Source organism: Mobula hypostoma, chromosome 4 (genome assembly GCF_963921235.1).
Source record: "Mobula hypostoma chromosome 4, sMobHyp1.1, whole genome shotgun sequence".
NCBI lineage: Eukaryota > Metazoa > Chordata > Chondrichthyes > Myliobatiformes > Myliobatidae > Mobula > Mobula hypostoma.
The window spans coordinates 98,238,486-98,266,163 of NC_086100.1; the positions used below are offsets into that span (position 1 = coordinate 98,238,486).

General features: G+C 44.5%; 1 protein-coding gene across 4 annotated transcripts in view; it reads left to right on the forward strand.

The window, feature by feature from the left end:
- The window catches only part of trim2a (tripartite motif containing 2a), a 258,355-nt gene that overhangs the window by 141,583 nt on the left and 89,094 nt on the right, over positions 1–27,678 (forward strand). For all 4 annotated transcript variants that reach the window (XM_063046246.1, XM_063046249.1, XM_063046250.1 and 1 more), the window contains exons 7-8: positions 5,458–5,561; positions 22,631–22,798. In XM_063046246.1, coding sequence (XP_062902316.1) covers positions 5,458–5,561; positions 22,631–22,798 — 272 coding nt within the window. The remainder of the gene's footprint in view (positions 1–5,457; positions 5,562–22,630; positions 22,799–27,678) is intronic.

The following is a 27,678-nucleotide window of genomic DNA, read 5'->3' on the forward strand; positions in this document are numbered from 1 at the left end:
TGGCAATGATGGTGGAGGTGGATACAAAAGCGTCTTTGAAGAGACTCCTGGACAGGTACATGGAGCTTAGAAGAATAGAGGACTATGGGTAACCCTAGGTAATTGCTAAAGTAAGTACATGTTCAGCACAACATCGTTGGTCGAAGGGCCTGTACAGGTGTCCCCCACTTTACGAAAATTTGCTTCATGCCACTTCGCTTTTACGAAAGACCTACATTAGTACCTGTTTTCACTAACCAAAAGAAATCCGAAGAGGATTTTTGCTTTTGCGAGAAAAGGCACCTGCTTTAAACTTGTGTGTACCCCAAGAAAGACTACCATGACCATGAAGCCTTTCGCGGGCAGGTGTGTGCGCATGCGTGTATGTGCCAATTTTTTTCTACAAATCGGTTTTTGCTAAATCTTCCTGATTCTGGTAAGTGAAACTACATTGTACATACATTATTTCTACTTTATATAGGCTGTGTAATTATCATATCATTCCTGCTTTTACTATATGTTAGTATTAGGTTTTATGTGCTATTTGGTATGATTTGGTCAGTTATTTTTTGGGTCTGAGAACGCTCAAAAATTTTTCCCATATAAATTAATGGTATTTGCTTCTTCGCTTTACGCCATTTCGGCTTACGAAAGATTTCATAGGAATACTCTACTTCCGGATAGCGGGGAAAACCTGTATTGTGTTGAGGGTTTTCTATGTTCTAGAACACAACTAGTCAGCAGCCAACCAGAAAAGGTTCCCTTTATTCCCATTTTTTGCCTCCTGCCGATCAGCCACTACTTTATCCACACTAGAGTCTTTCCTGTAATACAATGGGCTTGTAGCTTATTAAGTAGCCTCATGTGGCACCTTGTTGAAGGCCTTCTGAAAATCCAAGTACACAACATCAACCGATTTCCTTTGTCTATCCTGCTTGTTATTTCTTCAAAGAATTCCAACAGATTTGTTAGGTAAGATCTTCCCTTGAGGAAACCAAACTTACTGCAGCCTATTTTATCATGTAGCTCCAAGTATCTGAGACCTCATCCTTAATAATCAAGTCCAACATCTTCCCAACCACTGAGGTCAGACTAACTGGCCGAGAGTTTCCTTTCTTCTGCCTTTCTTCTTTCTTGAAGAGTGGAGTGATATTTGTAATTTTCCAGTCTTCTGAAACCATTCCAGAATCTAGTGATTCTTGAAAGATCATTACTAATGTCTTCAGGATCTCTACAGCCACATCCTTCAGAACCCTGGGGTGTACACCATCTGGTCCAGGTGACTTAACTTCAGAACTTTCAATTTCCCAAGAACCTTCTATCAAGTTTCAACGAGCTATGTATTTGTACTGCTAGGTTTTTCCATTCTATTACACTCCTAAGTGCCCTATTAGTTCTCACTCTGGTTTGACTTTCACCTCACTTACCTGTATTGAACTCCATTTGCCACTCCTTGCCCACTTCCCTGACTCATCAAGATCCCCCTTTGACCTGATTCACTTAACAATAGCAAAACCTAATTTTGTGTCCTCTGCAAACTTACTTCACATGTCTGAGCATTGGCAAGCAAATCATTTATATAATGAACAAATAACAAAGGTCCCAAGGCCAAGCCTTGGAATTGACACACGACTCAATTCCAAGAAATGACCTTCAACTATGACCCACACCTTCCTACTTCTGAGCCAATCTTGAACCAACCTACTTTCCTTGGACTTCATGAACCGAAACTTTTAGACCAGCCTACCATGTGGGACTTTGCTGAAAGCCTTTCTTGAGTTCAAATAAACAACATGTACTGCACTACTAGAACAGAGAACGCAGAACATTACAGCATAGAGCGTGTCCTTCAGCCCATGATTAGTACCAACCTCTTAATCTACTCTAAGATCAATCCAACCTATCCCTCCTACATAAACTTCCTTCTTTCTATTATTCATCTGCCTATCTTAGAATCTCTGAAATGACCCTGATGTATCTGGCTCCACCACCACCTCTGGCATTCATCACTCTATGCAGAGAAACAGTCTGCAACACACATCACTCTCTGTAAAAAAAAACAATCTCAGACACATGTCACTCTCTGTATAAAGAACCAATCTCTGACACCTGTTACTCTCTGTGTAAAGGACCACTCTCTGTAAAGAGCCAACCTCTGACAGTTGTCACTCTCTGTGCAAACAATCAATCTCTGACAGACGTCACTCTCTGTATAAGGAACCAATACCTGACAACTGTCACTACCTGTGTAAACAACCAATCTCTGACACTCGTCATTCTCTGTGTAAAGAACCAATCTGTGACATTCGTCATTCTCTGTGTAAGGAACCAATCTCGACACTCGACACTCTCTGTAAAGAACCAATCTCTGACACTCGTCACTCTCTGTAAAGAGCCAACCACTGACAGTCGTCACTCGCTGTGTAAAGAACCAATCTCTGACAACAGTAACTCTCTGTAAAGTACCAATCTCTGACAGTTGTCGCTCTCTGTGCAAACAATCAATCTCTGACACACGTCACTCTCTGTGTAAGGAACCAATCTCTGACAGACATCACTCTCTGTATAATGAGCCAATATCTGACAACTGTCACTATCTGTGTAAACAACCAATCTCTGACACTCGTCACTCTCTGTGTAAACAACCAATCTCTGACATTTGTCATCCTCTGTGTAAGGAACCAATCTCAGACACACATCACTCTCTGTAAAGAACCAATCTCGACACTCGTCACTCTCTGTGTAAAGACCCAATCTCTGACACACGTCATTCTCTGTGTAAAGAACCAATCTCTGACACTCAACACTCTCTGAAAAGAACCAATTATTGACACTTGTCACTCTCTGTAAATAACCAATCTTTGACAGTCGTCACTCTCTGTGCAAAGAACCAATCTCTGGCACCCATCACTCTCTGTAATGAACCAATCTCTTACACCCGTCACTCACTGTGCAACAACCAATCTCTGACAATCGTTACTGTCTGTAAAGAGCCAATCTCTGACAATCGTTACTGTCTGTAAAGAGCCAATCTCTGACATCCGTCACTCTCTGTGTAAAGAACCAATCTCTGACATTTGTCATCCTCTGTATAAGGAACCAATCTCAGACACACATCACTCTCTGTAAAGAATCAAACTCTGACACTCATCACTCTCTGTGTAACGACCCAATCTCGACACTCGTCACTCTCTGTGTAAAGAACCAACCTCTGACACTCGTTACTCTCTGTGTAAAGACCCAATCTCTGACACACGTCACTCTCTCTGTAAAGAACCAATCTCTTACACCCGTCACTCACTGTGGAAACAACCAATCTCTGACAATCGTTACTCTCTGTAAAGAGCCAATCTCTGACACTCATCACTCTCTGTGGTGAGGGAGGTGGTGCTGTGGCAGGTGTAGCACTTGTTCCACTTGTAAGTATCTGTGCCAGGAGGGGCGAATGGACAAGGGAGTCGCATAGAGAGTGATCCCTCAGAAAGCAGGAAGTGGGGGTGGGGGGCAGACTAAGAAGTGCTTGGTGGTGGCACACACCTTTTGACACTCCTTTCCCGTTGTAATCTACTGTTGGGAGGCCTGCATATAACTGCCATCAGGATCCTTTCACACTTGCAGTTTCTTAACTCCACCCACAAGGATTCAGCATCTTCCGATCCTGTGCCACATCTTTCTACTGATTTGATGCCATTCTTTACCAGCAGAGCCATGCCAAATCCTCTCCTACCTTCCTACCCCTCTGATACAACGTGTAACCTTTGACATTCGGCTTCCAATACAACCATCCTTCAGCCACGATGCAGTGATGGCCACAACATCATATCTGACAATCTGTAAAAGTGCAACAAGATCATCCACCTTATCCACACAACATTAACCACCCTTTAGTCTTCCAGCACTTCACCCATCACTAGCAGTGATGCAGGCACGGCTCCTGAATTTTTTCATTAGCTTTCTGGTGTTTATGGATATACCCAAGTAAGCCCTAAGGTCTGTCTATTTTCATATGTTTCAAGATGTCCAGTACTTTTTTTTTCACTGTAATATGGACTGTACCCTGTGACGAGAATACACATAAATTAAGATGTTTGCTGGCCTGGGCTAGCACCAGTGACATCAGCAGTTGGTCTGCCACCTGTCCTCAGGGGAGGGAGAGATGAGGCACACAATGAAGCAGCATTTGGAGGTGTTAATGAAGGAGCCATCAGTCTGGGTATTGTCAAGATCGGCTCCCCCTTTGAACCCTGAACTGTTTGAAGTGATGGACAGGCGATCTGGAGACGTGTAATGAAGGGACGGGAGAGAGAGCTGTCTAAAGCGGCTCCCCTTTTGAACCCTGAACTGTTTGAAGTGATGGACAGGCGATACCCCAGCAGGGGGATAAAAAGGGACAGGTTCGCTAAGGCAGGACACACACGACACCACGAGGTAACGAGACCCTGGAAGCAGTGCCCCCCCCCCCCCCCGCAAGTCGGCAGGAGTCGTTTTGGAAGGCTGGTGGCGGAACCAAGCCTTAAACACATAGGGTGGAAAGGTACCATCAGCGGGAATCCGGTGTGTGTCCGCCCTTGCTTGGGTGCCGGGTTCACTGCAGAGGATCGACCGCATCTGGAGGAGGGGTCACAGTCGGTGACCTCAGGTGACATCACAAAGGACTCGCCCAAAAGCTGCTTGTGAGCAATATCGCAGGTCTGTGTGTGGAAGACGTTTTGAATGATCATTCGTTCTTGTTCTCTCTCTCCCTCCCCCCCCACATTGTCCATCGCCATGGCAAGGATTACTGCGAACTGAACTAAATTGGACTGAACTTTGCGTCACTTTGAAATTGGTCATTTACCCCTAGACAACGATAGAGCTTGATTCTGTGCACATGTGTGTTTATCATTGCTGAACTGTTGCATTTATTATCCTTTCGATTACTGTGTTGCTTGTTTCTTTAATAAAACTTCCTTAGTTCTAGTAATCCAGACTCCAACTGAGTGATCCATTTCTGCTGGTTTGGCAATCCAGTTACGGGGTACGTAACAACCCCAAGACCTCTCAAGGTCCATAGTCTCCATGGCCTTCTGCACAGTAAAAGAACAGTAGAAATATTCACTGAGGACCTCGGCTATCTTCTGCAGCTCCACAGAAAGTGGTCCATTTGATTTTACAAAGGCCCTGACTATTCTCCTCTTTAAAATGCTTATAAAATCTCTTTGAATGTCATGTAGACGAGTTGGATGAGTGAACAAATGGTTGGTGGTTGTTGATGAATGTGAGGTTATCCACTTTGATTCTAAAAGCAGAGAGACATTTCTGAGTCATGATAGATTGGGAAAAGGGGCATGCAAAAGGACATGGGTATTGTGCTAAATGTGTATGTTCAAGTGCAGCAAGCAGTCAGGAAGGCAAAGATTTAATTGGATTTCATTGCAAGAGGATTTGTTTCATAATGTCTCATTTATCTTACCAAATAAAGCTTTGTTTTCCCTACAGGAACAAAGGGAAGAAATAAAGGAGAGTTTACCAATTTGCAGGGAGTGGCCACATCTGCCAATGGGAAGGTCATGATTGCAGACAGTAACAATCAGTGTGTACAGGTAAGGCCAAAAGCTCCAAGAGTACTCCTTAACCCATCTGTGTTCTTAATTGTGTATTCCCATTGCTAATTAGATGAATTTTTAATGAAATGCACAAAGCATTCTTCTGAAATGTGAAACCAGTTTTGAACTGAGCTCTGATAAATTTGGGAAGGGTGATAATTTCCTTTATTGAAACTGATTTCCACAATTCTCTGGCTCACCAACCCTCTGACCTGCATCCCCAATCTACCCTACGCTGCTGCAGGCCACTTTCTCTCCCTCTCCATGCTCCCATTTATTAACCTAATTGCCTTCTATGAATTCCCCAAGCCCTGGGACTGTTGCAGATCTTCGGTCAGAATCAACTCTTCCACTTCTGGCTTCTCTCTGACAACACCAGTTTATCTCCAAAAAAATGCAACACACATTCTGGAGTCAGATGGTCAAATAGCACAGAGATGGACCAGTGAGTCCACGGTGTTTATTGCTGATCACATTTGCTTGTACATTGTCCATGGTCTTCTCTCAAGGGGTGAACTTTTTAAACATCTAAAAGCATACTAAATTAGTCCATTCTATCTACACACGTCCATATCCCTCACTCCCTCATTGTCCATTCTGTCTGCGCAGGTCCATATCCCTCACTCCCTGCATAGTCCATTCTGTCTACACAGGTCCATATCCATAGAACCATCAAACATTACAGCACAGAAACAGGCCTTTTGGCCCTTCTTGGCTGTGCCGAACCATTTTTCTGCCAAGTCCCAGTGACCTGCACCTGGACCATATCCTTCCATACACCTCTCATCCATGTACCAGTCCAAGTTTTTCTTAAATATTAAAAGTGAGCCCACATTTACCACTTCATCTGGCATCTCATTCCACACTCCCACCACTCTCTGTGTGAAGAAGCCCCCCCAATGTTCCCTTTAAACTTTTCCCCCTTCACCCTTAACCCATGTCCTCTGGTTTTTTTCTCCCCTAGCCTCAGTGGAAAAAGCCTGCTTGCATTCACTCTATCTATACCCATCATAATTTTATATACCTCTATATACCTCTGATGTACCTCTATCAAATCTCCCCTCATTCTTCTATGCTCCAGGGAATAAAGTCCCAACCTATTCAACCCTTCTCTGTAACTCAGTTTCTCAAGTCCCGGCAACATCCTTGTAAACCTTCTCTGCACTCTTTCAACCTTATCAGTATCCTTCCTGTAATTTGGTGACCAAAACTGCACACAATACTCCAAATTCGGCCTCACCAATGCCTTATACAACCTCACCTTAACATTCCAACTCTTATACTCAATACTTTGATTTATAAAGGCTGATGTACCAAAAGCTCTCTTTATGAGCCTATCTACCTGTGACGCCACTTTTTAGAGAATTTTGTATCTGTATTCCCAGATCCCTCTGTTCTACTGCACTTCTCAGTGCCCTACCATTTACCTTGTATGTTCTACCTTGGTTTGTCCTTCCAAAATGCAATACCTCACACTTGTCTGTATTAAACTCCATCTGCCATTTTTCAGCCCATTTTTCCAGCTGGTCCAAATTCCTCTGCAAGCTTTGAAAATCTTCCTCACTGTCCACTACACCTCCAATCTTTGTATCATTAGCAAATTTACTGATCCAACTTACCACATTATCATCCAGATCATTGATATAGATGACAAATAACAATGGACCCAACACTGATCCCTGTAGTACACCACTGGTCACAGGCCTCCACTCAGAGAAGCAATCCTCCACTACCACTCTCTGGCTTCTCCCATTGAGCCAATGTCTAATCCAATTTACTACCTCTCCATGTACAGGTTTCCCCCGCCATCCGAAGGTAGAGCGCTCCTATGAAATGGTTCTTAAGCCGGAATGTCGTAAAGCAAAGAAGCAATTACCATTTATTTATTGGGAAAATTTTGTGAGCGTTCACAGACCCAAAAATAACCTACCAAATCGTGCCAAATAACACATAAAACCTAAAATAACAATAACATATAGTAAAAGCAGGAATGATATGATAAATACACAGCCTGTATAAAGTAGAAATACTTTTCCACAATCATTGCCGGCACTGTTCTCCATAGCGAAAATCTCACGCAAGCACTGTTGGCAAAAACACTCTCTCCAGTAACCTTTAAGCTATGAAGCTGCCAAATCATATCAAATAACACATAAAAATACACAGCCTATATAAAGTAGAAATAATGTATGTGCAGTGTAGTATCACTTACGGGAATCGGGAAGACAGCTTGCCGAGCACACTGATGATGGTGTGTTAGACTGAGTCGTCAGAGTTTGGGTGGTGCAGTGACCCCCACCCTCCGGGCAGCGACCCGATGCCGATCTGTGAAGCATGCAGGGGTACAGTGGTGGCCGGGAGGCACACGACACATCTTTAAGAAAAAAGCCGAAATAAACATGCTAATTAATTAGGTGCCACTCGGCACGTAGTTGTCGGCCCAGATCAGAGGTGACGCAATCGGCAATCACCTCTGATCTGGGCCGACATTTACGTGCCGGGCGGCACCTAATTAATTAGCATGTTTATTTCGGCTTTTTTCTTAAAGATGTGCTGTGTGCCTCCCAGCTACTGCTGCATTCTTCGCGGATCGGTATCTGTCCGCGGCCCAGGGTTTGGGGTGGTGAGATACTGGGGTGTCATCCCATCGTTGTCTGTTTCCATTAGGGCAGGCAGGTCATCTTCTCCTATGACTGCCCGCCTTAATGTCGAAGGTCAAGGTTCGTCGTCTGCTGTGGCTGATGTGGAAGTCTTGCTTGACTGCTGAGCCTCGCACATTTTTCTGTCATACAGTTCTTTGTAAGCACTCAAACCATCTTGCAAGTACTGTATGCCCTAAACCGATGTACCCTTTCAAAATTAAAGTCGTACTTTATCATTGCAGTGAAAATCTCATGTAGTTGCTTCACGTTTAGTTCCTGGACGACTTCACTTTCGCTACTGAATTTGGTTTTGATTGTTATCCTTTCCTCTTCCAATTGCATCGGCTCTTCATCTATCAGTTCTTGGTCATGGGATTCCAAAACCTCTTCAACATCATCTTCCACAAGCCAAACTCACTTTGTCCTTACTTCGTTCACCACTATCGAAACGCTTAAGTGTAACACCCTTACGAGCTCTTTTAGGCTTTTCCAATACCTTAGAACTCATCTTGCAGACGGCTGCTCACAGGCACGTGTTTAAGCAATGCCGGTGAGAATGCCGTTCTGAATCCGGGGGAGACCAGCTACTTGGGGCGCGCGCCGCCTTTTATTGTGTGCTGATTTTTATCGTGCGCTGCTTTTTCTTGTAACAGTGAAAACTCCTTCTGTTAGCGAAAATAGATAACTAATGTAGGTCTTTCGTAACAGTGAGGTTTCGTAAAGCGAACATTGGAAAAGCGGGGGACACCTGTATACCTAGCGACTGAATCTTTCTAACTAACCTCCCCTGCGGGACCTTGTCAAAGGTCTTACTGAACTCCACATAGACAACACCCACTGCCTTCCCTTCATCCACTTTCCTGGTAACCTCCTTGGAAAAACTCCAATAGATTTGTTAAACATGACTTACCACACACAAAGCCATGTTGACTCTCCCTAATAAGTCCCTGTCTATCTAAATACTTGCATATCCTATCTCTTAGTACTCCTTCCAATAATTTACCTACTACTGACGTCAAGTTTACCAGCCTATAATTTCCCAGGTTACTTTTAGAGCCTTTTTTAAACAACGGAATAATATGAGCTATCCTCCAATCCTCCGCACCTCACCCATAGATACCGACATTTTAAATATATCTGCCAGGGCCCCTGCAATTTCAACACTAGTACTCTTCAAGGTCAGAGGGAATACCCTATCAGGTCCTGGGGATTTATCTACTCTGATTTGCCCCAAGATAGCAAGCACCTCCTCCTCTTCAATCTGTATAGGTTCCATGACCTCACTACTTGTTTGCCTTATTTCCATTGACTCCATGTCAGTTTCCTTAGTAAATACAGACACAAAAAACCCATTTAAGATCTCCCCCATTTCTTTTGGTTCCATATATAGCCGACCACTCTGATCTTCAAGAGGACCAATTTTATCCCTTATTATCCTTTTGCTCTTAATATACCTGTAGAAGCTCTTTGGATTATCCTTCACCTTGACTGCCAAAGCAACCTCATGTCTTTTTTTAGCCCTCCTGATTTTTTTCTTAAGTATTTTTTTGCACTTTTTATACTCCTCAAGCACCTTATTTGCTCCCTGTTTCCTATACATGTCACACATCTCTCTCTTCTTTATCAGAGTTCCAATATTCCTCGAGAACCAAGGTTCCTTATTCCTATTCACTTTGCCTTTAATCCTGACAGGAACATACAAACTCTGCACTCTCAAAATTTTTCCTTTGAAGGCCTCCCACTTACCAATCACATCCTTGCGAGAGAACAACCTGTCCCAATCGACGCTTTTTCGATCCTTTCTCATTTCATCAAATTTGGCCTTTTTCCAGTTTAGAACTCTCTCCCTGCATATTCTTGTGCCTACCTGAGAGCCTGTTTCGGGCTTCTATCATTTTCGTCTTCACTACCGACATTGGCAGCACATTCATGTATAAAAAAAAAACAAATAAAAACAACTTGCCCCACACATCATCTTTGAATGTGGTACTTTAAACTCCTTCTCTCTAACCTTAAACTCATTCCCTCCCGTATCAGACTTTTCAGAACTGGGAAAAGATGGTGGCTCTCTCTATATGTCCCTCAGAATCTTAAACTTCTATCAGGTCTTCACTCAGTCTCTGCTGCTCTAGAGAAAAGAACCTAAGTTTACCCAACCTCTCTTCTGATCCAGGTAAACATCTTCAGCATCCTCTCCAAAAACTCCACATCTTTTCTAAAATGGGGTGAGCAGAATTGAATGCAATACACCAGATGCAGGTCCACCAGAATTTTAGAAAGCTGCAAGGTAACATCCTGACTCTTCAAGCCAATGCCTCAGCGGTTAAGGACAAACATGCCATATATCTTCTTTACCACCCTATTAACATGCGCGGCTACTTTCCCAAACTACTGCACTCTATCTTTTATAGATAAGCCAATTTGAAATCCAAACTGCTGAGTCACTGTGGATCCTGTACATCCCAGTCTTGGATTAGCTTACCATGTCAAATACCCAACTAAAATCCATGTAGACCACATTCACAACTCTACCCTCATAAATCACCTACGTCACTCTTCAAAAAAATCTCCATCCTATTAATGTGACAGAACTTTCCAAACTAACCCCTGTCTGCTCACTGAAGCCTCATGAATCAAAGCCTCACACTTGTAATCAAACAGTGCACTGCACTCACAGCTCAAACACAGTCACTCCCAAAATCTGGCTGTTCCACTAAATCAGCTCTCTTTTATTTTTGTTGATGGGGGTTGGTTCTGCCTCCAATGACTTAAGGAGAGTGCAGAGCAACTTTAAACTGAAAAAGAACTTTTGCCACTGTATTTCCCTTTTAAACTTTGAAATTCCTGGCTGGCTCCACCTCCGAACACTTACTGAGCATATATTGGGTCTGGATTAAGAAAAATCTTTCTCAGATTCACTATAAATCTCTTTCTCCACTGATGCTATGCAGAAGAAGTGTTTCCTACATAACAATATGTATGCCATGTAATTTTGAGCACCTCAATCTTGTCTTCCCTTGGCCTTGCCTATTCAATCCTGGTCTCGTCAGTCTCTCTTCATAACTTAATCCAATCTATCGGCGGGAAGAGAGAGAGCAGCGCGCTGTGCGTGCGCAGCCCTCCGATGAAAAATGATATCGTATCTGTTAAATAGGGGCCGTGGACAATTCTGATTTGATGGAGACTGACATGAAAGCACAGAGGAACATCTGGAAAAATTTCTGAAACACTCGTTCACTGCTGTCGTTACTGCGTAGTCGGGAATCTTTCGGAAGGAAGGCCTCAAAATCCCCGGCCTTGCCTGCTTTTGGCTACCGAGAAGGCGGTCGAATCGTTCAGATAGAGATGGCGCTCAGTACTCAGTATCGGAGAGCTGATCAGAGCTCGAAGTTTTCGGATGACTCAGAGTTGGACCGTGGTCGGGTTTTTCCTCCTCCTCTCCGTCTGTGTGAGATGTGGGGCATTTGAGAGACTTTGAACTTTTACTGTGCTCATGGACTTCTTCAGCAAGTTATGGTATTGTTGCACTGTTGTAACTATATGTTATAATTATGTGGTTTTGTTAGTTTTTTTCAGTCTTGGTCTGCCCTGTGGTTTGTGATATCATACCGGAGGAAATATTGTATCATTTCTTAATGCATACATTACTAAATGACAATAAAAGAGGACTGTGTGTCTTCATAATCTAACTAAAGATATGCACACTTTACAGTGCAGTTATGCCTCTTGTATAGTGCAGCGAGCAGAAGTGAAAGCATTCTGCACGTGTACATGAGAGAAGGGTAAGAGCTGAACTGGAAGAGGAACAAATATTTTGGTGAGGAGCTTTGTGAGTATGATTTAGGAAGGTTTAGCCTAGTCTGGTGTTGAAAGGTGGGGCAAACCCAAAGCAGTAGTGGGACAGATGGGAAATGTTAAAGCAAGCCAGTTCAGTAGGGGAACATCTACCAAGGAAGATGATTTTCAAAGTGAGGTGAGGAAGAGTTTAGGGGACTGTGTGATCAAGCTGGAGTTAAAGCAAAACTGGCAGTATTTGAGAGCCCTGGTTGACTGGGAGTGTTGAGGTTGCAGAAAGGAAAGAGGAGGTCAATAGGAAGTCAGGCAACTTGCATCAAGCAAATACTCTGATGATAAGAGATGTACAGGTACACTTCAGAGGGAAATCAGAAAGGAAAACATGATTACCAGAGTGCTCACCTGTGCTTGGAGCCAAAAGAGATGGGGACGATCAGAAATGGGGTTTTTACATCTGTATTTCCTCGGGAGATGGATACAGGGTGTATAGATGTAAGGCAAAGCAGCAGTGAAGTCATAGACCATAAACAGATTACAGACAGGGATCGCTGCTGGGTCTGTTGTTTGCCATCTATATCAACAATCTGGATGATAATGCGATTAACTGGATCAGCAGATTTGTGAATGACACCAAGATTGGGGTGTAGCGGACAGTGAGGAAGACCATCAGAGCTTGCAGTGGAATCTGGATCAGTCAGAAAATCGGCTGAAAAATGGCCGATGGAATTTAATGCAGACAAATACGATGAGTTGCACTTTGGTAGGATCAAACAGGGTAGGTGTTACACAGTGAATGGTAGGGCACTGAGGAGTGTGGTAGATCAAAGGGATCTGAGAATACAGGTCCATAATTCATTGTAAGTGTTGTCACAGGTTGAAAGGGTCTTTAAAAAAGCTTTTGGCACATTGGCCTTCATAAATCAATGCATTGAGTGCAGGAGATATCTTGTTATGTTGAAGTTGTATAAGATGTTGTTGAGGCCTAATTTGGAGTATTGTGTGTAGTTTTGGTCTCCTACCTACAGGAAATAGGTGAGTAAGTTTGAAAGAGTACAGAGAAAATTTACAAGGATGTTGCTGTGACTGGAGAACCTGAGTTATAGGGAGAGATTGAATACGTTAGGACTTTATTTCTTAGAATGTAGAAGATTGAGAAGGGATTTGATAGAGGTATACAAAATTGTGAGGAGTATAGACAGGGTAAGTACAAGCAGGCTTTTTCCACTGAGGTTGGGTGGGACTACAATCAGAGGTCGTGGGTTAAGAGTGAAAAGTGAGAAGTTTAAGGGGAACATGAGGGGAAACTTTTTCACTCAGAAAAGGTGAGAGTGTGGAATGAGCTACAAGCACAAGTTTTTCCATGTGAGCTCGATTTCAATATTTAAGAGAAGTTTAGATATGTATATGGATGATAGGGGTATGGAGGGCTATGGTCCTAGTATAGGCTGCTGAGAGTAGGCAGTTTAAATGGTTTCAGAGTGGATTTGATGGCTGAAGAGACAGTTTCTGTGCTGTAATTCTCTATGACTATAAGATGAGGTACTGGGGGCCAGGAAATGGCCAGCAGGGTCCTCTGTGCAAATAGGCAGTTAGCAGAGAGCACCCCTGTGCCCACTCCCCTCTGTAATGAGTATACTGATTTTGATACTGTGGCAGATGACCTCCCAGGGGAATGCCATGGAGACCGGGTGACAGGCACTGAGCACATGGTGCAGAGGGGAAAGAGGGAGAAGAGGGGAGCAGTAGTAATAGGGGTCTCAAGAGAGAGGGAAGCAGACAGGAGATTCTGTGGACAAGAACGGGACACCAGATGGTATGTTGTCTCCCAGGTGCCAGGGTCAGGGATATCTCATCACGTCCACAAAATTTTGGAGAGGATGGGAGAGCAGCCAAGTGTCTTGGTACATATTGGTACCAATGACATAGGAAGGAAAAGCAACGAGGTTCTGAAGAGAGAATTTAGAGAGTGAGGCAGAAAGCTGAGAAGCAGGACCTCAAAGGTAGCAATTTCTGGTTTGCTGCCTGTGCCACGCGCCAGTGAGGGTAGAAACAGGATGATTAGGCAGATAAATGCATGGCTGAGAAGCTGGTGAAGGGGGCAGGGCTTCAGATTCTTGGATCATTGGGATCTCTTCTGGGGGAGGCATGACGTGTACAAAAGGGACGGGTTACACCTGAGCCCAAGGGGTACCAATATTTTCATGGTTTGTTAGATCTATTGGGGAAGGTTTAAGCAGAGGGTGGAAACCAGAATGAAGGGACCTAGGATAAGACAGATGGTAAATAAGAAAGATAGTGTGCAGTCAGCTGTCAGGAAGGCAGGCAGATGATAGAGAAAAAATTGTAGTCAGCAGGGTGAGTATCAGTGCATTAACTATGCAGAATCTAAAATAGCAAATGCAGCACTCAAAGTGTTAAATCTCAATGCACAGGGTATAAGAAGTAAGTGGATGATCTTGTTGCACTTTTACAGATTGTCAGGTATGATGTTGTGGCCATCACTGAATCGCAGCCGAAGGATGGTTGTAGTAGGGAGCTGAATGTCCAAGGTTACATGTTGTATCAGAGGGATAGGAAGGTACGCAGAGGGGGTGGTATGGCTCTGCTGGTAAAGAATGGCATCAAATCAGTAGCAAGATGTGATATAGGATTTGAAGATGTTGAATCCTTGTGGGTTGAGTTAAGAAACTGCAGTTATATACAGGCTTCCCCACAGTAGCTGGGAGATGGACCACAGATTCCAACAGGAAATAGAAAAGTCGTGTCAGAAGGGCAATGTTATAATAGTCATGGGAGATTTCAACATGCAGGTCAATTAGGAAAATCAGGTTGGTAATGGATCTCAAGAGAATGAGTTTGTTGAATGCCTATGAGATGACTTTTTAGAGCAGTTTGTCGTTGAGCCTACGTGGGGATCAGTGTTATACTGGATTGGGTGTTGTTATAGAATGTACTGGAGGTGATTTGGGAGCTGAAGATAAAGGAACCCTTCGGACACAGTGATCACAATATAATTGAGTTCAACTTAAAATCTGATAGGGAGAAAGTAAAGTCTGACATAGCAGTAATTCAGTGGAGCAAGGGAAATTACAATGGTATGAGAGGGGCGTTGGCCAAAGTAAATTGGAAGGAAGTGCTGGTAGGGATGACAGCAGAGCAGCAATGGCTTGGGTATCTGGGAAAACTGAGGAAGACAAGTGAGTGCAGTTACTATTACAAGGGAGAAGGTGTTCAAAAAGCTGAAAGGTACACAAGTCACCCAGACCAGATGAAATGCACCCTAAGGTTCTGAAAAAGATAATGGTAGAGATTGTGGAGACATTAGTAATGAATTTTTAAGAATCATTGGACTCCAGCATGGTTCCGAAGTACTGGAAAATTGCAAATGTCACTCCACTCTTTAAGAAAGGAGGGAGGCAACAGAAAGGAAATTGTAGACCAGTTAGCCTGATCTCAGTGGTTGGGAAGATGTTCTAGACAATTGTTAATGATGAGGTTGTTCTTGAGGACACAGGACAAAGTCAGGGTGGTTTCCTTCAGGGAAAATCTTGCCTGGCAAACCTGTTGGAATTTTTTGAGGAGATTACAAGTAGGATAGATAAAGGGGATGCAGGAGATGTTGTATATTTGGACTTTCATAAGGCCTTTGACAAGGTGCCGCAAATGAGGCTGCTTACCAAGTTAAGAGCCCATGGTATTACAAGAAAGTTACTGGTAGGGTTAGAGCATTGGCTGATTGGGAGGAGGCAGCGAGTGAGAATAAAAGGATCCTTTTCTGGTTGTGTGCCAGTGGCTAGTGGTGTTCCGCAGAGGTAAATGGCTTTGTTGTCAAGTTTGCAGATGATACAAAATTTGGTAGAGGAGCACGTAGTGTTGAGGAAACAGAAAGGCTGCAGAAGGACTTGTTAGCCGGGTCAAGAGGCTGAGTACAGAAGAGTGGTGGACAACTTTGGTCAGTGCTGTGGGCTGAATCATCTGCAGCTCAACATCATTAAGACAATTGAGTTGGTGGACTTCAGGAAAGTGAAAACACCCTGCACTCCCATCTCCATTAAGGGAACGGATCTGGAAGTCGTCTGGAACTACAAATACCTGGGAACTCAGCTGAACAATAAACTGGACTGCATTAAAAGTACAGGGGCTCTGTACAAGAAGAGACAGAGTCAACTGTACTTCCTGAGGAGGCTCCGGTCATTCAACGTCGGCAGTACTATGCTGCAGATGTTCTACGGCTCAGTGGTGGCTAGCATTCTGGGGCAGCAGGGTGAGAGCAACTGATGCCAAGATCGATAAATCCATCAGGAAGGCTGGTTCTGTTCTGGGGATGGAACTGGATTCCCTGGTGGTTGTGTCTCAGAGAACCATGCTGTAGAAACTACGGAGCATTATGGACAATCCCTCTCACCCCATCCATGACATACTGGACAAAAAGGAGCACCATTAGTAACAGACTGATTGCACTGACCCTCACAGGAGATCCTTTCTCCTTGTGGCTCTAAGACTCAACAACTCCTCCTCTTCAGTATATAAGTGTATGGTTTCATTGCACTTCTGTATTTTTTACTATTACTTTTTAATGAACATTTTGTATTTTTTCATACCTCACTGCTTACATTTTGTACTTTAAAGTTTATATTTCTGACTGAGCATCCTTGCAACAATAATTTCCTTTGGGATAAATAAAAGTTTTATCTTGTATATGAGGAACATTTGATATCTCTGGGCCTGTACTCGCTGGAATTTAGAAGGGTTGGTGGGGAGGGATAGGTCTCATTAAAACCTTTTAAATGTTGAAATGCTAGACAGAGTAGATGTGGAAAGGATGTTTCCCATGGTGGGGGAGTCTAGGACAAGAGGGCACAGTGTTAGGATAGAGGGACGTCCATTTAAAACTGAGATGTGGAGAAATTTCTTTAGCTAGAGGGTGGTGAATTTGTGGAATTTGTTACCACAGTTTGTGACAGGATTCTGAATTACCCCTTCTGGACTGTGACTTTAAAAAGAGAGAGAGAGAGAGAGCATGCAGCTGTACAGCACAAACAGGTTGTTACAGAGAGAGAGAGAGAAATGAACAGCTCATGAGTCGTCATGGTAACCGCGGGCGGCGTTATATGATGGACAGCTGGTGTTTGGCATGCAGAGATAAATACAAGGTCAGCTGGTTGTTAGACACATATGGTTTTGGACACTGGATGAGTTTTGTTGTGCCCTCAGAAAAGTGAGTTTTTTGGAGGATCAATCAGGAAAATCGATCAGTGGCTCTCACAGTGTGAAAAAGGTGGGAAGTTATTAGTGTGCAGAACCCTCATCTGGGTTGATATCTCACCCACAGAAGATGGTCCCCTTGTGGTCACATTCGGTGACTTATAAAGGATTTCCGAGGACAACGGAAGATCGACGGCATCAGCTTACCTGAAGAACTAAATACCTCTCTCTCTCTCCAACACTACTCAACTCAATAATATGAACTGAGCTCTACCTATCATTGTAAGACTGTATCCAATTACCTCCTAAGCTCAAAGAAGCTTGGGTCTATTAGTTCCACACTTATATATAATCATTGCTAACCTGTCTGATATACCTAAATTTTTATTACTGTATTGCGTAGTTACTAATAAATGAGCTTTAGAAAATAGCAATACTAGACTCCAGGTGTTTTTCCATTTCTGCTGGTTCTTTAACCCGCTGTGGAGGCTGGGTTGTTGGGTGTATTTAAGGCAGAGATTGTTAGGTTCTTGATTAGCCATGGGGAGAGGCTGGGGACTGGACTGAAGAGGTGAAAAAATGATCAGCCATGATTGAATGGTGGAACAGACTCGATGGGCCAAATGGCCTCACTCCGCTTCTTTGTCTTATGATCTTCAGGTTTAGTTTTTGTTTTGGTTTCCACAAACTTCAGTCAAATTTGAAAAAGGTTTCACCCACCTCTCATAAAAGGTGTGTAAACAAGGAAGAACTTTGGGAATTTTGTAATGATCCGGGCAAATGCTGCAGATCAGAAACCGTTTGTCAATCTGGCGTACCACAGGACTGGTAATGCTTGAGTGATCACTGGCCATCCTAAAGCACTGACATGTGGGTTCAGTTTGGCTTCACCCCGCACACTGCAAGGAGGAGACAGAACAATATATATGAACTTCAAAAATACTCCAAGCAACACACACAAAATGCTGGTGGAATGCAGCAGGCCAGGCAGCATCTATAGGAAGAGGTACATACAGCTGTCGTTTTGGGCCGAGACCCTTTGTCAGGACAAAGTGAGTCCTTTGTGAGTCCTGACAAAGGGTCTCAGCCCGAAACGTCAACTGTACTTCTTCCTATAGATGCTGCCTGGCCTGCTGCGTTCCACCCCCATTTTGTGTGTGTTGCTTGAAATTCCAGCATCTGCATCGTGTTTGCGTTAAAAAATACTCCATTCAAATGACAACACATTATCTCACAACTTCAAGACAAAACCATGTAGCTATCAGGTATTAGTGACTCACACATCAGTCCATGTGAACCTAGAGCAAATTTAAATGCTGTTAAAAAGGACATAGCACAAGAAACTTTAGCAGCAGTAAATAGTAAGCAATTACCCTGACTAATTCAGAATAGGATACAAGGAGACTGAAGGTGCTGGAATCTGAAGCAACATACAGTATACTGGAGGAACACAGCAGGTCAAGAAGCATCTTTTGTAGGAAAGGAACTACTGTCGTTTCTCTGCCCATCCACCAATCCCCTCTGCCACTCCCCTTTCCCATCCACACTCCAGCCCTCCCCCTCTCCATCTCCCGTCACCGATCCCACTCTCTATCCCTCCTCCCTATCTCCCTCCCCTTCCTCCTCCCCTCTTCCCTCCCTTCCCCCTCCCCTCTTCCCTCCCTTCCCCCTCCCCCTTCCCTCCCTTCCCCCTCCCCCTCTCCATCTCCCTCCCCTTCCCCTTTCCCCATCTCCCTCTACCTCCCCCACTCTACCTCCACCCCCTCGACCTCCACCCCTCCCTTCCTCCCCCCTCTGCCTCCTTCCTCTCCTCCTCCTCTTCATGGAGACACCTTCACAAACTCCCACAGCCCCCAATGACCCTGAAGGTAACATGGAGCATCCACCAGGAGGGTGAACCCACGAAAAGCCCAGACAAGGGTACTTGGCTGAGTACTAACAGCCTGTGCTAATCCACTGGTTGGAGTGTTCACCGATATCTTTAACCCCTCACTTTGGCAATCTATGTACTCACCTGCTTCAAGCAGGCTTCAGTTGTACCCACCTGTGCCCAAGAAGAACATGGTGCCCTGCCTCATTGACTCATCCAATGGGACCCACTGTGATGAAGTGCTTGAGAGGTTGGTAATAAAACATATTACTCCTGCCCGAGATGTAACTTGGATTTGCTCCAATTTGCCTACAGTCACAACAGGTCAACAGCAGATGCCATTTCATTGGCTTTTAACTCAATCTGGGAACATGCGGATAGCGAAGATACATAGATCAGGATGCTCTTCATTGACTACAGCTTGGCATTAAATACTATCATCCCTAAGAAATGGGCCTCAATTCCTTCTTGTGCAACTGGATCCTCAGTTTCCTCACTTGCTCAGTCAGTTTGGATGGGCAAGAACATCTTCTCCACAATCTCCATCAGCACAGGTGAACTGGAATGCTGTGCGCTTAGCCCCCTGCTCTACTCAATTTATACTTATGACTGTGAGGCTAAGCACAGCTCCAATGCCATATTTAATTTGCTGACAACACCAGTGTCATTGGCCGAATCAAAGGTGATGACAAATCAGCATTTCGGAGGGAAATTGAGAATCCGACTGAGTGGTGCCACAGCAATCACCTCTCACTCAATACCAGCAAGGCCAAGGAGATAATTTTTGACTACAGGACCAGGAAATTGAAGGTTCATGATCCCACTGCCCATCAGGGGCTCAGAGGTGGAGAGGGTCAACCTCAGTGTAATCATTTCAGAGGATCTGTCCTTGGTCCAGCACGGCAGCACCTTTACTTCTTCAAAGTTTGTGAAGATTTGGCATGTCATCTAAAACTTTGACAACCTTCTATAGATGTGTAGTGGAGAGAGTACATTGATAGGTTGCAACAGCCTGCTATGGAAACACCTTTGAATAGAAAGCCTATAGAAAGATAGTAGAGTCCATCACGGGTAAAGCCCTCTACACCACTGCGTACATCTACATGGATGGAGCTCTGTCACAAGAAAGCAGCATCCATCGTGAAGGACCCCCACACCAAGGCCATACTCTCTTCTTGCTGCTGAAACCAGGAAGAAGTACAGGAGCCTCAAGACTCACACTACCAGGTTCAGGAACAGTTATTATCCTTCAGCTGTCAGGCTCTTGAACAACTTCACTCATCCTATCACTGAACTGTTCCCACAATTTATGGAATCACTTTCAAGAACAATTCATCTCATATTCTCGATATTTATTGCTTATTTATTCTTTTTTCTTTTTGTATTTGCACAGTCTGTCTTTTGCCCATTGGTTGTTTGTCCATCCTGTTGGGTGTGGTCTTCCATTGATTCTTTTGTGTTCTTGTATATACTGTGATTGCTGGCAGGAGTAGGCATCTCAGGGTTGTATATGGTACATATATGTACTCTGATCATAAACTCGCTTTGAGCTTGAACTTTGAAATGTCGGAGCGGTTGATATCATGTCAGCAACATTAGGCTTGCAGGCCTACATTTGTCCAGATTATATCTGATGCTTATGTTGGATAAGGTAGTCCTCCTATAAATGCTAGGAACTCAGATTTCAGGCCCTACTGAATTTAATGATTGCATATCCTTATGGCTATTGAAATGCTGCTATGGAATTTAGCATTAGGGCACATTAGAATTTCTTGACTGCTTTATTCAAGCGAACTTTGATGTAGATGAAATGTTAAATTTCTATGTAATTGTGCTCAGTTGTTTTTCTATAAAATGCAGATGTCTCCTAACTGGGTGTGTTACGATAAATATGTTAATTAATAAATATATATATTTTGTCCCCCTCAACAATAAGTACTCCATTTTGAGTACCGTTGGTGGCGACAACCTACCTGGGGGAAGTAACAGTGACTCAGAAGGGTAGGGAACGGAAGGTGGCAGCAGTGATAGGGGACTCTATAGTCAGGGGAATGGATTGATGATTCTGTGGACACGAAAAGGAAACACAGATGGTAGTTTTCCTCACAAGTGCCAGGGTCCGAAATCTTTCTGGACACATCCACAATATCCTGAAAAAGGAAAGTGAGCAGCGAGAAGTCGTGGTACATATATAGGAAGAGAAAGCGAGGAGATCCTGAAAACAAAATACAGGAAGTTAGGAAGCAAGTTCAGAAGCAGGACCTCAAGGGTAGTAATCTTGGGATTGCTGCCTGTGCTACATGACAGTGAGGATGGGAATAGAATGAGGTGGCAGATAAATGCATGACTGAAGAATTGGAAAAGGGGGCAGGCATTCAGATTTCTGAATAATTGGGACCTCGTTTGGGGAAGGTGGAACCTGTACAAAAGGGACAGGTTACACTGGAATCTGAGGTCATATTTGGGAGCTTAACATCAAAGGATAAACTTTGTATCAAAAGGACAGGCAGGAAGGCATAGGCAGTGGTGTGTCTCTGTTGATAAGAGATGGAATTACATCTTTAGAAAGAGGTGACATAGGATCAGAGAATGTTGAATCTTTGTGGGTGGAATTAGTAAACTGCAAGGGTAAAAAACATTATGGGAATCATATATAGGCCTCCAAATAGTAGCCAAGATGTGTGGTTGAGATTGAAAGGGAGCTGAAAAGGAATACAATAAGAGTAATGACACAATTGTAATGGGGGGGCTTCAAATGCAAGGGGATTGGGAAAATCAGGTTGGTGTCGGATTGCAAGAGAGGGAATTTGTTGAATGGTTACGAGATGGCTTTTTAGAGCAGCTTGTGCTTGAGCCTACTCGGTGAAAGGCTATCTTAGATTGGGTATTGTGTAATAACCCAGATCTTATTAGAGAGCTTAATGTAAAGGAACGCTTACCACGCAGTGTGCCAGAGGTCCGTGACTGTCAGAGAGCAGGAGTGAGGGCCATTGCTATTACAAAGGAAAAAGTGCTAGGCAAACTCAAAGGTCTTAAGGTGGATAAGTCACCTGGGCCAGATGGACTACATTTCAGAGTCCTGAGAGAGTTTGCTGAAGAGGTATTGAGGGGCAACCTTTTAGAATACAGGTAAGGAGGAATTTTTTTTTTAGCCAGAGTGTAGTGAATCTGTGGAATGCTCTGCCACAGACTGTAGTGGAGGCCATGTCCATGGGTATATTTAAGTTGGAATTTCATCGTTTTACTGATCGGTTGGGGCATCAAAGGATATGGCGAGAAGGCAGGTGTATGGGGTTGAGTGGTATCCGTGATCAGCCATGATGGAATGGCAGAACAGACAATAGGCTGACTGACCTAATTCTGCTCCTATGTCTTATGGTCTTATGTTTTTCTTTTGTACTGCTATAGTTGATCATTTTTGGGTCTTCACAGAACTTGATTCCATTCTGTATTGTAAGTTCAGGAACAAAATGTTGCCTTTTATTTATATATAAAACAAATACTGTGGATTCGTGCCCGAGCATCATGCAAGATGTTATAAACTTTTATTCCAGATTTTCTCAAATAGCGGACAGTTTAAAAACCGGTTTGGTGTTCGTGGACGATCGCCTGGTCAGCTGCAACGTCCAACGGGTGTGGCTGTGCATCCAAGTGGTGATATTATCATTGCTGATTATGATAACAAGTGGGTGAGCATTTTCTCATCAGATGGCAAATTCAAGGTGAGTGTCGTTTATTTTAAAAGCTTGCATGCAAATATGGATTAAAATATTTAATTACACAAACACGAGGAAATCTACAGATGCTGGAAATTCAAGCAACACACACAAAAAATGCTGGTGAACGCAGCAGGCCGGGCAGCATCTATAGGAAGAGGTACAGTCAACATTTCAGGCTGAGACCCTTTGTCAGGACTAACTGAAAGAAGAGATAGTAAGAGATTTGAAAGTGGGAGGGGGGAGATCCGAAATGATAGAAGACAGGAGGGGGAGGGATGGAGCTAAGAGCTGGAAAGTTGATTGGCAAAAGGGATACGAGGCTGGAGAAGGGGGAGGATCATGGGATGGGAGGCCTAGGGAGAAAGAAAGGGTAGGGGGGAAGTCCAGAGGATGGGCAAGATGTTATAGTGAGAGGGAAAGAGGGACTGCGGCCGAGGATCGTGGTTTGAGAGTGAGAGGTGAATTGGGGGGAACATGAGGAGAAACGTCTTCACTCGGATGGTCGCGACAGTGCAGAATGAGCTACCAGCACGTGAGATCAATTTTGGCCTTAAGCAAAGTTTGGATCTGTACGTGGATGGTTGGGGTGTGGAGGGCGATGGTCCCGATGCGGTTTGATGGGAGTAGGCAGTTCAGTGCTCTTGGCATGGACTGGATGGGCTGAAGGGCCTGTTTCTGTGCTGTACTTTGTTTCTATCATTCTAACATGGTGTCAGAAAAAAAAAGGAAAAAAAGGGGGAAAGAAAAAAATAAATGAATAAACAAACAAACAAATAAGGGATGGGGTACGAAGGGGAGGTGGGGCATGAACGGAAGTTAGAGAAGTCAATGTTCATGCCATCAGGTTGGAGACTACCCAGACGGAATATAAGGTGTTGTTCCTTCAACCTGAGTGTGGCTTCATCTTGGCAGTAGAGGAGGCTGTGGATAGGCATAGCAGAATGAGAATGGGACATGGAATTAAAATGTGTGGCCACTGGGAGATCCTGCTTTCTCTGGCGGACAGAGCGTAGGTGTTCAGCGAAACGATCTCCCAGTCTGCGTCGGGTCTCTCCAATATAAGGGAGGCCACATCGGGAGCACCGGACGCAGTATATCACCCCAGCCGACTCACAGGTGAAGTGTCGCCTGTGACACTTTCTGCATACCTCGACACTGTTTTATCCCCCCTTGTTCAGTCCCTTCCCACCTATGTTCGTGACACCTCTCACGCTCTGAATTTTTTCAATGATTTTAAGTTCCCTGGCCCCCACCGCTTTATTTTCACCATGGATATCCAGTCCCTATATACCTCCATCCCCCACCAGGAAGGTCTCAAAGCTCTCTGCTTCTTTTTGGATTCAAGACCTAACCAGTTCCCCCGTACCACCACTCTGCTCCATCTAGCGGAATTAGTCCTTACTCTTAATAATTTCTCCTTTGGCTTCTCCCACTTCCTCCAAACTAAAGGTGCAGCCATGGGTACCCGTATGGGTCCCAGCTATGCCTGCCTTTTTGTTGGCTTTGTGGAACAATCCATGTTCCAAGCCTATACTGGTATCTGTCCCCTACTTTTCCTTTGCTACATCAATGACTGCATTGGCGCTGCTTCCTGCATGCATACTGAGCTCGTTGACTTCAGTAACTTTGCCTCCAACTTTCACCCTGCCCTCAAGTTTACCTGGTCCATTTCCGACACCTCCCTCCCCTTTCTTGATCTTTCTGTCTCTATCTCTGGAGACATCTTATCTACTGATGTCTACTATAAGCCTACTGACTCACAGCTAATGAACGATTCCTCTTCCCACCCTGTCTTGCAAAAATGCCATCCCCTTCTCGCAATTCCTCAGTCTCCACCGCATCTGCTCTTAGGATGAGGCTTTTCATTCCAGGACGAAGGAGATGTCCTACTTTTTTAGAGAAAGGGGCTTCCCTTCCTCCACCATCAACTCTGCTCTCAAACGCATCTCTCCAATTTCATGCACATCTGCTCTCACCCCATCTTTCTGCCACCACACTAGGAATAGGGTTCCCCTTGTCCTCGCCTACTAACCCACCAGCCTCCAGGTCCAACATATAATTCTCCTTAACTTCCGCCACCTCCAACGGGATCCCACAACTAAGCACATCTTTCCCTCCCCACCCCCCTTTCTGGTTTAGAACATAGAACAGAACATAGAATAGTACAGCACATTACAGGCCCTTTGGCCCACAATGTTGTGCTGACCCTCAAACCCTACCACCCATATAACCCCCCCACCTTAAATTCCTCCATATACCTGTCCAGTAGTCTCTTAAACTTCATTAGTGTACCTGCCTCCACCACTGACTCAGGCAGTGCATTCCACGCACCAACCACACTCTGAGTAAGAAACCTTCCTCTAATATCCCCCTTGAACCTCCTCTGTACCCTTTCCAATGCTTTCACATCCTTCCTGTAGTGAGGCGACCAGAACTGGACACAGTACTCCAAGTGTGGCCTAACTAGAGTTTTATATAGCTGCATCATTAGATCGCGACTCTTAAACACTATCCCTCGACTTATGAAAGCTGACACCCCATAAGCTTTCTTAACTACCCTATCTACCTGTGAGGCAACTTTCAGGGATCTGTGGACATTGTTACGTACCCCGTAACTGGGTTGCCAAACCAGCAGAAATGGATCACTCAGTTGGAGTCTGGAGTACTAGAACTAAGAAAGTTTTATTAAAGAAATAAGCAACACAGTAATCGAAAGGATAATAAATGCAACAATTCAACAATGATAACCACACATGTGCACAGAATTAAGATAACAGCATCAATCAAGCTCTATCGTTGTCTAGGGGTTAAATGACCAATTTCAAAATGACTCAAAGTTCAGTCTAGTTTGTAGTTCAGTTCGCAGTAATCGTTGCCATGGCGGTGGACAACGTGGGGGAAGAGAGAGATAGAATAGGAACAACTCATCATTCAGAACGGCTTCACTCACAGACCAGCAAGATGGCTCACAGACCAGCGAGATGGCTCACAAACAGCTTTTGGGCAGGTCCTTGGTGATGTCACCTGAGGTCACCGACTGTGACCCCTCCTCCAGATGCGGTCGATCCTCTGCAGTGAACCCGGCACCCAGGCAAGGGCGGACACACACCGGGTTCCCGCTGATCGTACCTTTCCACCCTTGTCGTTGTCTGGGACTTCTCACCCACTCGTGAGAAGCGCACCGCTTCCAGGGTCTCGTTACCTCGGGTGGCGTGTGTGTCTGTCTTAGCGAACCTGTCCCTTTTTATCCCCCTGCTGGGGTATCGCCTGTCCATCACTTCAAACAGTTCAGGGCTCAAAGGGGGGAGCCGCTCCAGACAGCTCTTCCTCCCACATCCCTTCATTACACATCTCCAGACGCTGCTCCATTGTTCCTTATCTCTCCTTCCCCTGAGGGCAGGTGGCAGACCAACTGCTGATGCCACTGATGCTAGCCCAGGCCAGCAAACATCTTAATTTTATGTGTATTCTCGTAACACTTCCCCCCTTTAAGGATTTTTACCGGGAGGTAAAAATTACAAACATGACTACATTATCTGATACATACACAATATACATCTTTAACAGTTATTTAGCTAATACAGAGAATTTGAAATTGTCAACACCTTGACAGACAGTCATCACATTTTCTGTTCCTTTTACACGTGTTATTAATAATCCCTTAGACCAGGCTCCAACTCAGCAAACTTCATAGTGGCCAAAAACACTGATGAATTGCGACCAATGTAACCTCTCATTTGGTTTTGTCCCGGACCACAACAACAAGGGTCGTCCCATTCCGACTCAATTTTCCCTCGCAAGGGCTTAGTAGGAGGGGGACGGGTATTGACCGCAGAGTTATTGCAAAACTTCCTGCAGTACCCCACCATCTCCAAAAGCCTTCTGAGGGCCCTCTTGTCTGTCGGGGTTGGGAGGTCAGCGATAGCCTGCACTGTAGCTTGCATCACTGCCAGCTGCCCCTGTGTCACCACAATTCCCAGGTAAGTGACATTCGCGTGGCCGAATTCATTTTTTCCAAGGTTCACTATCAAGCTGGCTTCAGACAGCCGTGTTAAATTGCCAATACACACCTCTGTGTTCATCAGCCCTTTAGTCACTGAATTACTCGAAAAATATGGGTGTTGTTTGCTTGGCCGCCCTATTGTAACCGACATAACCCAACGTCCCAGTTCTTTGCATTTCCTCGGGACAATCAAACACATGGGTGCGAGTCGTTTAATTACTCCTTCGGGGATTAAGGGAGAGACCTTATCAGTAGACCTGGCCAAAACAATAGCCTTCTCCCATCTGACCGATCCCATCCTAATCTTTTCAAAATGGTTTTTTCCTCTTAGCAGGGGGCCCCTCGCTTCATTGATTTCCACGCTAACACCGACTAGGTTTGTTAGCATATCAAAAGCCGGTGACCGTCTCAGTTCGCGTCGGTCATGATCAATAACATTTTTCCCCCTGGGCAGCCGGTAACTCTCTTTCATGATTCCACCAACTGTTTCCTCCAGCACCGCAAAATGTCCACCGGGGGGTACCTCGTGGGCCATGTTAAAAACCTCATCCCCATAACTCTTTTGCACCACCCCCCACTCCTCATCTGCGGATGCTGTACTTGATTTCCCTTTCTTCCTTAGCACTTCCTCATCCGCACAATAGCCTACTAGTTCCCTTGTCAAGGCTGTGTCAGAGAGAGCTGTCTCGGCCAAAACCATCAGCCCCTCGTCTCGCTCCTGCGTCTGCACAAATTCTTTCCTGGCTACTGCTACGTCCGTCCCAGCTCCCTCACTACCTCGTATCTCACTACACCCTGTCTCATACAAGGTTGGCAGAAATGTTTCAGCCAAATTCACCATCGCGGGCGGGGCCTCCATGCTGGCAGGCTGACCCGTCAA